Source organism: Seriola lalandi, unplaced genomic scaffold (assembly GCF_002814215.2).
Source record: "Seriola lalandi dorsalis isolate HSWRI2012SDOR001 ecotype SW California unplaced genomic scaffold, Sedor1 jcf7180002053794, whole genome shotgun sequence".
In the NCBI taxonomy this organism is placed as follows: domain Eukaryota; kingdom Metazoa; phylum Chordata; class Actinopteri; order Carangiformes; family Carangidae; genus Seriola; species Seriola lalandi.
In genome coordinates, this window is record NW_019524347.1 from 22,447 (window position 1) to 36,955 (window position 14,509).

Below are 14,509 nucleotides of genomic sequence, written 5' to 3' on the forward strand. Positions count from 1 at the left end.
AGATAAAATGAGACAAGATCCATTACAGCAAACGTAAGTAGTCATGAGACGTGCAAACACACACACACACACACACACAGTTAGAGTGCTATGCAAAGCCAGGAGTGATCACAGAAATTTCTAATATCAAGTGATGTACACATAATTATAACATACTGTATGTCCCCAAGAGGATTGTATTACCCCAAAATGTACGGCTATATGGTTTAATGCAAGACCATATATATATGTGTGTGTACATGCATATCTGTATATTTGTATGCATACTGCAGTCACTTACTGGTAAGTTGTGGGACTAACATTGATACACCTCGGATGGCTCCCTGATTCAAACTTGCTGGCCAGTGTCACATTGTTCCCGAACAGGCAATAACGTGGCATTTTAACCCCGACCACTCCTGCCAGCACTGAGCCCGTGTGGATTCCTATCCTTAGCTAGGAGAGAAAGGGAGGAGGAGGAAGGTGGTGGGAGAAGATTGTGAAGAAAAAAAAGGAGTTAGAAGGGAGGAAGAGAGATTAGAGCAATAACATAATCAACAGGACTCAAAAAGGGCAAAGAGTCTAAATAGTGTTTCATGTATATTCCTTGAAAAGGCAAAGGCAACTGGCCTGACAATCGGAGCTGATGTTGTGCCTTTACTAAAATCTGTGTTTTTATTCATTTCTTTACAATGTCTGTTCATGCAGCTTGGCTGGTATGTAGCCATAGTAGTCAAAGTTTGACCTGGAGCTGAAAACATTAGCTGTGTTTTGTGCATGAGTTTAATCCATCCCGGCATGTAAGATGACTAACCTGTGCTACGACAACATACCCGACAATGTTGTGAATGTTATTGAATTAGATCTCCCTGCGGAACTAATGTCTATTCATTCACGTGCTGCCTATCCTGCGGCATTAAGGCCATCCTCTGCAGAACCAGAAGTGCATTGATCCACTAAGTGAAAAATGTACGGCAGCAATCATACTTATAAATTTGTGGAGCTGTTCTTATCTAATCTGATATCCTGTGGTAGCAGATTTTCAGTGATGAAAGTCCTAAAATAGCAAGGGTGAGAAAGGGAAATTGATCAAATAAATAATTGCTTTCATCTCCTCTTGGTAACAAATATAGGACAGCAACATGGTGCTCATATTATAGTCTGGCTGAAATATGAATCTATAAATGGCTGGAGGCAGAGTGAAAGCTATCTAGCCATCATTCCAGTTTGACCATCCCACTTCACTCGACCAACTATTGATTTCTTCCACTTGGATCATCACACACACACACACACACACACACACACACACACACACACACACACACACACACATACAATACACACACACAAAAGCCAGTGGAACCCAGTAGATTTCTAATGATCTACTTGAGCATCTCATCACCTTGGTAACCAACGCCAATATGTGCATGCCAGCACACTGCAAGGTAGTCATGGCAACAACAGGCGATGGGGTAGTGAGGTAGAAAGAGCACAGACAGACAGAAAGACAGAAAGGAAGACAATGGAGAAAGAGAGAGAGAAAGACAGACAGAGAGAGAATGAGAGAGAGAGCGAGAGAAAGAGAAAGAGAGAGGCAAAAATAAATGTATAATTAGATGGCAAAATCTTGACACCACCGGAGGAGAGATAAAGAAAACGAGAGACAGAAAGCGAGAGCGAACGGGCTGATAGGTGCACTACTGTGACCTATTTTTCAGTTTTCCTTCTTACAGATGGCCATAGACTTGTCTGTCTGTCTGTCTCTACAACAGACAACCACTCACAGACACACACAAACAAATCTGTATCCAGCGCCCACTCTCCTCTTTATATCTTAGTCTCAAAACACAGACACAGTAACACTCATACACTCCTCCCTTCCTTTTTGCTGTGAGTCAGCATCCACAGCACATGGCCCTCAGCGAGCCAATGAGCAAGCGCCGTGGCAGCACAGACAACCAATCGCATTCTAGCCTCAGGCCAAGCTGACAAAGGTATACAGGGATGGAGATAGACTGAAACCAAGAGAGGAAGGAGTTGTTAAAGAGTCAGTGTCAGGTACCAGTTTATTAGGTATGCCGAGCTAAAACTAAGGTGGGCAATACAACAGTCTGTGTGATCATTTTGGAAGATGTAGTTGGTGCTACCGATGAACAGTATTACATTATGCAGAGAGATACAAACTCTCATCGAGCTAAATGAGGTGGACAAAACACCTGTCCATACAATGCAAACTGAATATAATAATAATAAAAATAATGATGATAATAATAATAATAATCACAACAATAATAATGATCATGATAATCATAATCATAATCATAATAACTTTATTATATAGGACTTTTCAAAACAGAGTTACACAGTGCTGTACATACAGAAAAAAAAAACAAAGCAATAAAACACACAGAGAAGAGAGGCAAAGTGTCAAGTATTAAGGCAAGTATGACAGGGAGAATTATAAATATGTTATGTTAAAACAATAAAATCAATAAAACAGACAAAATAAAATAAAAACCAAAAGTAAAAATAAAAATAAAAACCAAAGATAAAAGCATTGAAATCAAGAATTAAAAGCTGCTTTATACAAGTATGTTTTGAGTAGTGATTTAAACGATTCAGCAGGCCTCAATAATATACCTTCATAACCTTCATCAAGGTAGGATTTATTGCAGTACTGTTGTATCAGACTGCATTAAGTTTGGCTAAATGTACTTAAGCTGTTGTAAACAAATTAAAACACACACAAAAGCACTGGTAGAATTTTGTCAAAGGGAAAAGTCGTTTTACGGTTTTCAATCCTGAAAAAAAAAATTGTCATAAATGCTGGTTCCCACCTCTCAAATACAAGACTCTGCAGCTAACACTGCATGCAGAGGGTCTAGAAAAGAGCATGTATACAGGATGCTATAGTTTCTACAATGGTTATTATGGTAAGTAAACCATAAAAATATTAGCACCATGTCCCTGATATCGACACCCACTCACCTACTCATACACCCACTCATACACACAAGCACACACAGATGCAAAGATCATGCTACAAGCCTCAAATTGAAGCAGTATTATAAAAATGAAAACTACTAACAGTTTTTGGTTTGTATATGTGTTTCTCTCTTGACATCTAACTCTTCTGTATATTTATCTCTGTGTCCCTGGATCACTCTGTTTCTCTCCCGCTAAACAGTTTCTCTCAGTTCTCTCTCACAGCTCTCATGCTAGTTTGCATAACAGTGCAACACTGGCTGGAGCTGAGTGCACTCACTGACCGGCATTTATCATGCTGAAGTGTTGAATCTCTATAACTCTCCTTTATACCAACATGAAGTGAAGAGAGATAAGAAAGAGGAGAGCATAACAGAGATCGCAATGTATATAAAAACAGTACAAGAATAAAGAGTGGGAGAAAAATCGAGTACGAAACTGCGGAGGAAATGAAAGGGGTGGGTTGGAGAGAGGCTGCAGAGGAAAGAGTGAGGGAGGAGAGGACAGGGGGAAGGGGGGATAGAGGGGTAGAGGAAAAAAAAAAGAGAGAAAGTGGAAGAGCAAGAGAGCAGGCCAAAAACGCTTGGCAAGGCCTTTCTATTTTGAGACGAATGGACAATGTTGGGAGCACAGCAGTACACAGAACAGTGTCATGACTGTTATTCAGCAGCTATCTGTCTCAGCCTCTCGCTCACATTTTGTTCCAGTCTGTGTCATTCTCTATTCATATTTTTATACAAGTCAAAACCAAATGTGCTCAATAGCAAAAAACATAATTTGTCTCATTATCAACAAATTCCATGAAAAGACCAAAAGCAACGTCTTGAACAATGTCTTAACACTTTCTAAATCATCTTGTGTAAGACATTCAGCTCCAAGCCCATTTCATGCTTCTGTAAATATAAAAACAAGTAACAAATATACAGTTTCTTCTTCTTTCTTTAAAAAAAAAATAATTTCCTTAAACAACAGACCATTGTAGTTTTTATGTAATGTTACTCAAACAGAAGTAATCAGAGAACTTACTAGAAGCTACTTCTATTTCACCAGAGTTTTCCACCGTAAGACAGAGCATGACAACAATGAAACCGTTCCAAATGTCTTTCATTGCTTCACCTGTGGGTTCTGTTTCATAAATGATCTGTGCCAAACCAGAACTAAAATGCAATTTCTTGTATGACTTTGATTCATATTTATATCATTGCAAGTAAGCACCCTGGCCTGCAAAGCTGCCAAGGCAACCTGAGAATCATGGGTGACCATGACAGAGACTGGACTGAGGATAGACATAAATAATTGATATCCTGTGTCCCCTTTTCATTTTACTGAATTAACAGGAGAGATTTAAATTCAGTAGAGTCTCTTGCCTTCTCTCCATACTTAATCATCTCTTCTCTGGCTCTCTCTCTGAAGTCATACACCATTCAGTTGGTTTTTTAACTAGATATCATATGTCATAACAACCATTACTCCATAAATACATAAATTATTGTTAAATGCAATTCCACAACTGACATTGATTTTGTGTTAATTTTGTGTCTACAATGATAGTACCTGCTGAAGGTGGACTCCACACTCACAGTACCAGCTACAATGCATGTGATGAAAAACAGACAGTTCTACTGTTAAAACTTAACATAACATAAGTGATTTAAGTGTCCCATTGCCAACACGCAAAAATAAACCATAATGGTAAAAATAAGATAAACCAAGAGGAGCTTGTTATATTGTATACTGTCCAGGTCCAGAGTAAAATACAGCAAATTTATGTGCAACACGAAACATAAACTACAGAAAAGAGTAAACCATTAGAAAATGTGTTTCCTGCAACAATGTCAAGCAACCATTGGGAGGTTGAGTAAGGTGAATACACTGTAAGCACAGCGAAACCATGTCATCATATCTCATCTTTATACAGCGCAAAATGGAGGAAGAGGAAGAAAATAAGGACAAAATTAAGAAAAAAGAAATGAGTGACGCAGAGAGAGAGATGGAGAGAGAGTAGACTAGAGTAACAAAGCTTAGACAGTTGACAACCAACACACACACACACACACACACACACACACACACACACACACACACACACACACACGCACACAATCAGAAGCTTATGGTACATACAGTAAATAGCACACAACATCACATACATACACCCACTCAGCACACATAGGCACATATAAGCATGTGTCCACTGTAAACACAAATGCATGTACATTAATGCATGCTGTGTGTAGACCTACTGTTGATTTTATAGTGTTTCTTGTTGAATGGCACATGCAGCTGGCTGGTAGAAAATGAGTGTAACTCAAACACAGACACACACTATTAAGGTGCACCATGTCTCTTGCCTCATTTCATGAAAACACACTCCATGAACCATTAGCGCCCAAGACTAAAATAACTATTCTGTTACACAGCATCTCTTACTATTATATTCATCTATTCTCCTACCTTATCCCTTAACACTACAGGAAATGCAATTTACTTTATTAAAAATAAAATTAAAGATTGATTATAGTACTGAGAGTTTTTTCTGGGTTTTGTCATGCAAGTCCAAACACTGGGATGACAATTCGCAAGTCACATTTAAAGTGGAATTACAGCATGTGGTTTTGTGTTGAATGCTCAGTAAAATGCGCACTGCATATAAATACCCCTGTTGTTGTTCCAAAAGGTTTTGAACATTTTAATCAGTCTGTTAATAAGTTGTAATCCCTAAACACTAAGTCGCTGATGAAAAATTTGAATCACTAACTAAGCACTTAGAGAGTGCAGCTCAACACTTTGCTATTTTTATTAATATAAAACATTTCAATACTTTTTAATCTGGCTCTGAATCAGGTTTTCCCTGAGAAAACACAGAGTGGTGTTTAATAATGAGCTACACATGCCAGATATTTTTCATCAAAGAAACAGTAGGGAAACGCCGAATAATTGTTGACAATATTTGTAGGAGCATCTGAAACGGCCACCCCATAACACAAGTAAGTTTCCTACACATATAATCTAAATGTGTCACAGCAGTGTCATCATGGGATCAGGAGGGATTGGGTAAACATGTTAAATACAGGAAGGGAGAAATGCAGGAATATGAAATGGAATGTAAGCACAGATGAAGAACACTGCAAAAAAACAGGGAGACAGTATAAGCTAGTTTCTGTGTGCTGACAGCAGAGAGGTGTTACAAAAATAGCCATCAGGCTTTTTAGAGCAGATTCCCATGAAGGCTCCGAAATTGGCAGGTTCAGGGTGGCTCTAACGTCCCTGCATGTTTCTCTCAATGATCACAGCAGCTTTAAAGAATAAAGAGGAATCTCACAGACCTTTGTCACTACCCAGCCAGCCTTATGCCAGTTAGACCTGCTTCAGACACTGCATCGTGGGGAATGAATGAAAACTCACCTTGATAGGTTTTCCATCAGGTGTCAGCACTTCTTCGGAAAGTTCCATCATCTTCAAAGCCATGTGTGCAATTGGCCTCGCATGACTATCAACCTTCTTGTGAAGTCCCCCTGCCACACAGTAGGCATCACCTATTGTCTCGATCTGTATGAGAAATGGAGGAGGAGGGGTGGAAATTAAATTAATAAGTGTGGTTGTGAATATAATGCTGACGTGTGAAACTAAGTAGCAATTGAACAACTCATGCCATCTCCACTGAGTAACAGAAATTAAAAGCACTCCTTCACTCCTCTTGTAATATAAGAACTACAGTATCTGTCTGTTTCTCTCTCTTGGCCTACATCATTCACATTAGAGTTAGTGAGTGTATAGGACCTTGGTAAAGCCACTTCTGACGCCTTGTGCTGCTTCTGACCCAAGTCAAAAAAACCTAACCATAAAAAAATTACCAATTTGCAGAACATCCCCTACATCACCCATACCGAGGTTTACTGAAATGGCCCTTCACCTTTACCATATATTGTCACATATAAAATCGCCAGTGAAATGCTTACACAATCTCCCAGTGGTTGCTCAGAGGGTACTGAAGTCTCAGGATATTTTAATTGTTTAAATTATAGTATTAATCAGTCAAAATTCTTATTGGTGGTTAACAGTTTAGTGGGTCATTATGAAAAACACTAGTTCCAGAAGAACACTAGTCATTCTTAGTACTTGTTGGGCTTACTATCCCAGTAGGAAATCTGCCTTGTTTTAAGAAATTACTTCCCGAAGCCAAATTAGCAAATGTGAATGAAGCAAACAATGAGTACCACTTTCACTTCCAGGTGACAAGTGAGCTAGGTGACATGACAGTTGACACAGTCCTTATAAAGAAAAAAACAGAAGGCACAGGGGGAGAAAGGGAGGGAAAAAGAAAAACTAGGAGACAAACTGCTCTCATTTAGGCCTGCCTCCAGCTAAATCATTTCGACAGTAACCATGACAATGGTAACATATGGGTGCCTCAATCTTCTCGCCATGTCCTCCTGTTTCTGCTTTCTCATACACACACACACACACACACACACACACATATACACACACACATACATACACACACACACACACTCACTCACTCACTCACTCTTCCACAGCTATACACATAAATCCTCTTACATACAGTCAATCTGTCTGCCTATCTGCATCTCTTCCTCCTTTTCTCCAGACATCTGATACATCCTTGAGAGAAAACACTGAGGAAAACCATGTTTTTATGGGAAAGTGACAAGTATGTTGTCGTCACAGGGACTAAGGTAATGAGATAGAGAGGAAAGATGATGGCAAAGGTGACGACAGAGAGAAGCAAGTGCGGAAAGAGTGATGAGGAAAAGGTGATCTGATGGTAGAAGGTAAGGATGAAGAGGGGGAAAGACAGCAGACAACAGTGATGACTGTAACTAGGCCCAAAGCAACACTGTCAGATGGACAATATTGACACATCTTTGTTAAGCTCCCACAGACAGGCCATTAATCAGTTACTTTTTCCACAACACACACACACACACACACACACACACACACACACACACACACACACACACACACACACACACACAATCTAACTGAAGTGCTAACACTTTAAAGACCCCAAGTAATGAGGGGTGGGACACTGTCACTTCCTGGAAATACAATTAATCTTTGAGGATGACCTCAGTCTGCACAGGTTTCCACATGAACCAATAAAGCCATTACATTTTTTTGAGGCAATCCCAGCTTGTTTCACAGTCTAGAAAACCTCCCTGTGTCAACAGGTATTACTGCATCACATAAAGCAAATGTGTGCATCTTTCCGTCTACTGACCTTATAAACATCCAGAATGCCACACTGGTAGTCGAAGCGTGTGTAAAGCTCGTTCAGCATGGAGATAACCTGCATAGGTGTGCACTGGGCGCACACAGCAGTAAAGCCCACGATGTCTGAGAACAGCATGGTGACGTCATCGAATTTGCGAGCGGGCACCGGCTGACCCTGCCACAGTTTCTGTGCCACATCACCTGGAAATATGGAGTAAAGGAGATCCACGGTTCTTCTCTTTTCCTCTTCCAGTGCCTGGTGAGTCCGTTCTAATGTGGCCTGGGGGAGGAGAGAAGAGAAGGAGATTAAGAGGTTTTGTTCAGTGTGCTTTGCGTTGATGACAACGATGCTGAGATGTGGGAGTACTGCACCAAACTTAAACTGCTGGTGTGTGCGAAAGAATTTGTGTATTAGTTTGATTTTTTTTTTGATTGTGTGCATCTGCATATGCTTATTTGTGTCCGCGGGTGAGCTTCTTAATGCAAAGTCTGTCTGCTGTGGTGCTATACCATTGTTCAAGCAGGCATGTCGACTAAGATATCGCTATTTTGAACAGTGGCCTGGGGGAGTAGTTGCAGTGAGGGAGTGATGCAGCGAGCAGATGCACAGGACTGGGTCAAGACTCAGTGACTTGCTCAATGGTACTTTGAAAGACAATTATAAGACCAAGTCCCAGGAGTCACAATCTTCCAGCCAGAATGGATGGATTTACCATCGGTGAATGGTCTCGCACATGATGGAAAAATAATAAATAAATAATAATAATAATAAATAAACACCTGCAAAACATACTGACACACATTTTTGTGTATTTTCACTATTTTAGTGTCATGGTCACAGGTTCTCACCATAGATCTCAATGGACCATGACTGTTATCACTCATCCTCTAAGAATTTGGTTTGATTTCTGTCTGTGTCTGCTCTTAACCTATGAGCTGAACCACTGCAGAGCTCCAGGCATGATTGGCAACACAACAAGAGGATGCTGGTGAGCATTCGGTGTATGTTGTGGCCTGTTAGTACCTGGTAAAGCTTAGTGGTAATAAAATCTTGTAGACCTTACAATTACACTGGTAAATAATTTTACCAGTACTACCTGTGCTGTGACACAAGCTAGTGCCTATTTGTGTTGGTCAAATAGCCAGTTATTGACAAGCCTATTTTTTCACAATGAAAAACTGGTCCAATGAACTGAAATTTTCTTCTCTGTAAATATGGAAAGACACAGATTTAACAAACAACCATTCTACCTTAAGTTTGTCCATTCTCTTCTTCAGGCCATCCTGGGCCTTGGCCTGCTCCCCCACTAGGATAACATCCCGTGTAGCATCATGGATGGGGATATCTGACAGGTGGAGGCCCCTGCCCATCAGCTCCTCCAACTTATCAACACGTGGTGAGCCCAGAAACATCAGGGAGCAGGACTCGGGCACGTGGATCATCTGACCCTTCAGTTCCATGACCTGGCAGGGAGAGCGATCAAATGGGAAAGAAAAGGTAAATTAAAGGCCAGGTCTAATATATTATGCATGCTGACCTGTATGGACAGAGCCTGTAAAAACTGGGTAAACTGCTGACATAGATATTAGGGAGACAATCCATCCAAATCTCCTTGAACAAGTATTTGAGTGGGTATAAAACAAATGAAGAAGCAAACCTGTCAGCTGAAGTACAGCTATTTTTGTCAGAAGGCGTGCTATTTTTGAATGAACACCAACAAGCAGGTCAACAAACAATTGTAGCATTATTGCCAATAGTATCTGCAAAATATGAATAAGAATTTGTTTCACTAGCTTCTTGATATTTTGCTCACAAGCACTTACACATGATAACAAATATGTGCAGGGCCCGCTCAACACAGGTGTGAGAAGCACAAACAAAACAAGACTACCTCTTATTCCTGGCAGATATAGAAGAGAGAGATTGAAACAGGCATGGCTGGCATTTTACCCAAGGAGATGTTGAGGAAAGACATTACTGCCTGTTCGAATATGACTCTTGGCTGTTTCACAGTGCTAACTACCTCTGCTTGAGGCCCTGTGGATAAGCCACTGCTCTCCTTTTCCCTCAGCACAATTTCTCTCTCTCTCTCTCTCTCTTGCTAGGTCCTTGTCGCTGTTCCTTTCTTTTCTTTAGTTTCTCTTTTCCCTTCTCTCTCCATCTTCACCTGTCTTACATTCCTGCCCCTCTCTCTCTCCAAGCTCCTCTTCTTCCTGTCTCCCCCATTCCTGCTCTCTCTCTTTTTCTCCATAGTGTCAGATAGATTATTCCGCCAGTGAGCACACTGCAGCCCCGTTTTATTTATAGCACAAGGCTCTCCTAGGTCTGCATAATGCATACAGTCTACATCTACACACACACACACACACACACACACACACACACACACACACACACACACACACACACACACACACACACACAATTTCCTTACACACAAAACACAGAATACATCCAGCAGGGAGACACACACACTGCCTCTGACTGTCTGTTTCTCAGAAACACTGACATACATATATATAAACACACATGCAAACATATACACATATGCAGCCTACAATCCAGAGGGGTCCAAGTTCAAAACACACCCATCCCCTGAAACACAACTTGGTGTGATTTATTATATATACTGTGTATATATATAAATATATATATATTATATATATTATCTATACGGAAGAACGTGAGCTTACTATCAACCATCTCCATGGAGACTGTAAAAGGGAAGCCAGATGCAAAATGAATAAAAGACTCCAATGCTGCTTGTACAAATGTACTACTCTCTCTGTCGCCTCTACTCTGTTTCTCATGTCTATGAACTCAATAAACAAAATATTAGAAGTTTACTCTTTAAACAATAAGGTGGTTTCAGGTAAAGCTGAAATTACAAATTGATCCCCCACATTAAAGAAAAATTGCGATTTAATACAACCTTGATGTAATTTTTCTCATTTTGGCCATCATTTATGACAAAAGTGTACTCACAGTAATTACTAAGATCTGGAAACATGTAAATATGCTTCAAGTTAAGTCTGACTGTTCATCATAGGGCTATACTAGTTTCACTGTATGACTTTGTTTCACCATTTCCATCTCAGCTATTACCTTAGTGTATAATGATATTAATAATGGTAAGAATGATGAAAATAAGATCTGTAAAGTTGTTACAGGAGCGAGGGCCAAATAATCCTACATATGTCTGTCAGATCTAGGTTATTATCTGGATCTGCTCCACATTGTACAAAATCATAGATGTCAACACCATAAATATGTCTTTTTTTTTTACATCAAGATCCGTACATTATTTCCTAAGAAATAGACGGCAGAACTAAATTTTACGGGTTCTTCCTTGGATCATGTCCCTTCTATCCACCAAGTTTGGTTCAAATCGGTTCAGTACTTTCTGAACAAATAACAAACAGACATGGTTGAAAACACAACCTCCTTGGCAGAGGTAACAATGGAGAGTGGTTTGTTTTATTCTTCGAAAGTACTGATGCATAGATTGTAGAAAATGGGTTGCAGCTCGCTATCAGGAGGACTATCTCATTTGCACATTCAGCGTGTTTATCTGATGGCAACATAAATGTGACATGTTGTGGAATGAGATTGCTACAGTTACAGGTTAGGTACTTTTAATTATTTGTTACAAGTCATTTTTTTACAGTAGTAGCAGTATGACCAATAATAAAGATTGTGCAGCTAGTGCAACTTGCAATTCTCATGAAAAATCACAACTGTAGGTGCACTCTTACTTAATATACACTTACTTATAATGCCTCATGAGGTCAAGCTTAAAGCAAAGGTCATTACACTATGAAGTCCAGACTTAGTCAGTGTCCTGTGTGAACTGTAATGCCTCCAATGTGGATTGCCCTGCATCGCAGCATCGGGAGACGGATCCTGCCAGAGGCCAGCGACTTCATTAAACCATCCTGTGTCTCCTCTTGAATGTTGTGCTGTTTTGTTTTCCTGTAAGTGTTTTACTGCTTTACTGCTACAAAATGAAGGTTTTGAATTTTCATCCAACAGCTGTTGTTGTGGCTTTTTTGATCATGTACAGTAGGTGTAATTATACCAGTGTCTCACTACCTTACTCTCTGTGTCTGTCTCTGTTTCTCTATCACTCACATTTTCTGTCTTTCTCTGCCACACACACACACACACACACACACACACACACACACACACACACACACACACACACACACACACACACACACACACACACACACGGATACAAACATGGGCACACACATTCGCACATCCCTGGAGGCAGTTGTGTTGGCCTAGTTGTGCGTCTCTGTTTAACTCAGCACTCTCCTCTCCTTCTGCCTGCATCTCTGTCATCACAGCGCTGAGAAAGAGGAGGTGAGTGAAGGAAGGGCAAAAGGATAGTGGCTAGGAAAAAGAAAGCAACACAGACAGACGGGAGACAGAGAAAGTGAGTTGAGGAAGGCTGGATGAAAGGAAGAGAATTCTCTGGAAGAGAATGGGAAAAACTATTTAGAGATAGTAGCACTGTAAACGTGATGAAATCCCGATGAGATGGTAAAAACATGATAAAAACATTCAGAAAGAAACAAAAATACAACAAGCAGGTTTGACTGATCTTGGCCATAAAGAAGTCATGTAAATTTTTTTTTTTATAAAACACAGCAAACTGTGAGAAGAGGCTAGTTGCTGTGTCCCAGTCCAGTATGTAGTGGTGATTATCATTGTTATAGCAGGTTATTACACATTTACACTGCACACTTGTTCAAGGTCACTGCATTGTCACCACAAGGAGATAACATGTTTTCAGGGCAGTTCTGCACCTGTAACTATGAGAAATCTTCACAGATAAGCTTGTTAGAATGTTAATAATGCTACATATCAGGACATGAAAACATCTCTTATGGACAGCTTGTGCAGTAAAAAGAAAACCATTACATCCTTTATGTCCTTGGTAGCCTAGTAAAAAAAAAACAACAGTTTCATCAATATTTTTTCTGCACAAAACTACTAGATGCACATAGTATCGAGCATTTAAACCCTATATTGATACTGTTTGTAATGAAATTAACAAGTAAAAATTAAGATTAGAACTTTGTTCACACAAATACTGTATCCACTTAAACAACACCAAAAAAAAAAAGGCATCTAATTCAGCATCAACTAGTTTTCCAAAGCTTGACAGGTCAGCAGGGAACTGACCTAACAGTTCTTTTCTTTCTTTCTTTATCAAATTACACTAGAGACTTATTATGATCAAACCTACTGTAAGTATTATTGATCGCTGTCCTGAAGCATTGTGAATTTCTTTTCTCCCATATGATTCCTAGTTTGTGTATTTTGTGTTTATGCATGCTTGAGGTTTGCGCTGTAATGCACAAGTCTGTGTAAATGTTTTTGTGCTTTGTAATCGTAAGAAGTGAGCAGCAGCACACACTGTGATGTGCACATTTCACAGATTACAGATTATCCAAATGTACAGATTCAGGTTACTGTCGCCACAGGCAACAGGGAGCTGAAGGTAGATGAAAGGGGGAGAGGAGGGAGGGGAAAGAGACGCACACAAGGAGAAGGAGACGCACTGGACTTGAAAAATAGAAGAAAGGTACGAGAGAGAGAGAGAGAGAAAGAGAGAGAGAGAGAGAGAGAGATGAGGATATCGAGAGGTGGAACAGACAGCTAATGGATTGTCTTTTGTGAGCAGACTCTGCATGTCAACAGACTCTCATTTGCATGAACAAGCACTGAGCAGCAAAGAGTCAATGAGTCAGCCTCTCTCATCCCTCTCTCTCTCTCACACTCACACACACACACACACACACACACACACACACACACACACACACACACACAAAATGCTGCAATGCTCTTATCTTGTCAAACCCTGGCTATATTGTGCAGTACAGTACTTGTTACAGTACATCCCACTCTCAAAATAAAACATATACGCAACCACAAACGCACAAACACACACAAAGCATGTAACCTAGATAAATACCATGAACAAAAAAAAAAAAAAGGAAACACACACACACACACACACACAAGGTGCAAGGTACAAGGACATGAGGTGTCTTTGGACTTTGCTGTTTCGGATGAAAAAGTCAGCAGAAGCTCAAAAATGCTGATTCCATATTACAAAGAAAATCACACCTGTATGGTAAACTCGCTTTTTACACTTGATTCAGAGGTTGATGTGAGTCTTCGTGAAATAAGCGCAGAAGTGTCATAAAGCAGGATCTTTGCAAGCAAATGCTAAACAAATCTAAGAGATTCATCTACACTTATTATATACATGTTTTACTA

At 40.0% G+C, this 14,509-nt stretch overlaps 1 protein-coding gene across 1 annotated transcript in view; it reads right to left on the reverse strand.

Moving 5' to 3' along the window:
• The window catches only part of gucy1a2 (guanylate cyclase 1, soluble, alpha 2), a 38,630-nt gene that overhangs the window by 5,876 nt on the left and 18,245 nt on the right, over positions 1 to 14,509 (reverse strand). The window contains exons 5-8 of the mRNA XM_023401864.2: positions 9,460 to 9,672; positions 8,216 to 8,488; positions 6,373 to 6,516; positions 281 to 435 (exon numbers count right to left, since the gene is read on the reverse strand). Of these exons, the coding sequence (XP_023257632.1) occupies positions 281 to 435; positions 6,373 to 6,516; positions 8,216 to 8,488; positions 9,460 to 9,672 (785 nt within the window). The remainder of the gene's footprint in view (positions 1 to 280; positions 436 to 6,372; positions 6,517 to 8,215; positions 8,489 to 9,459; positions 9,673 to 14,509) is intronic.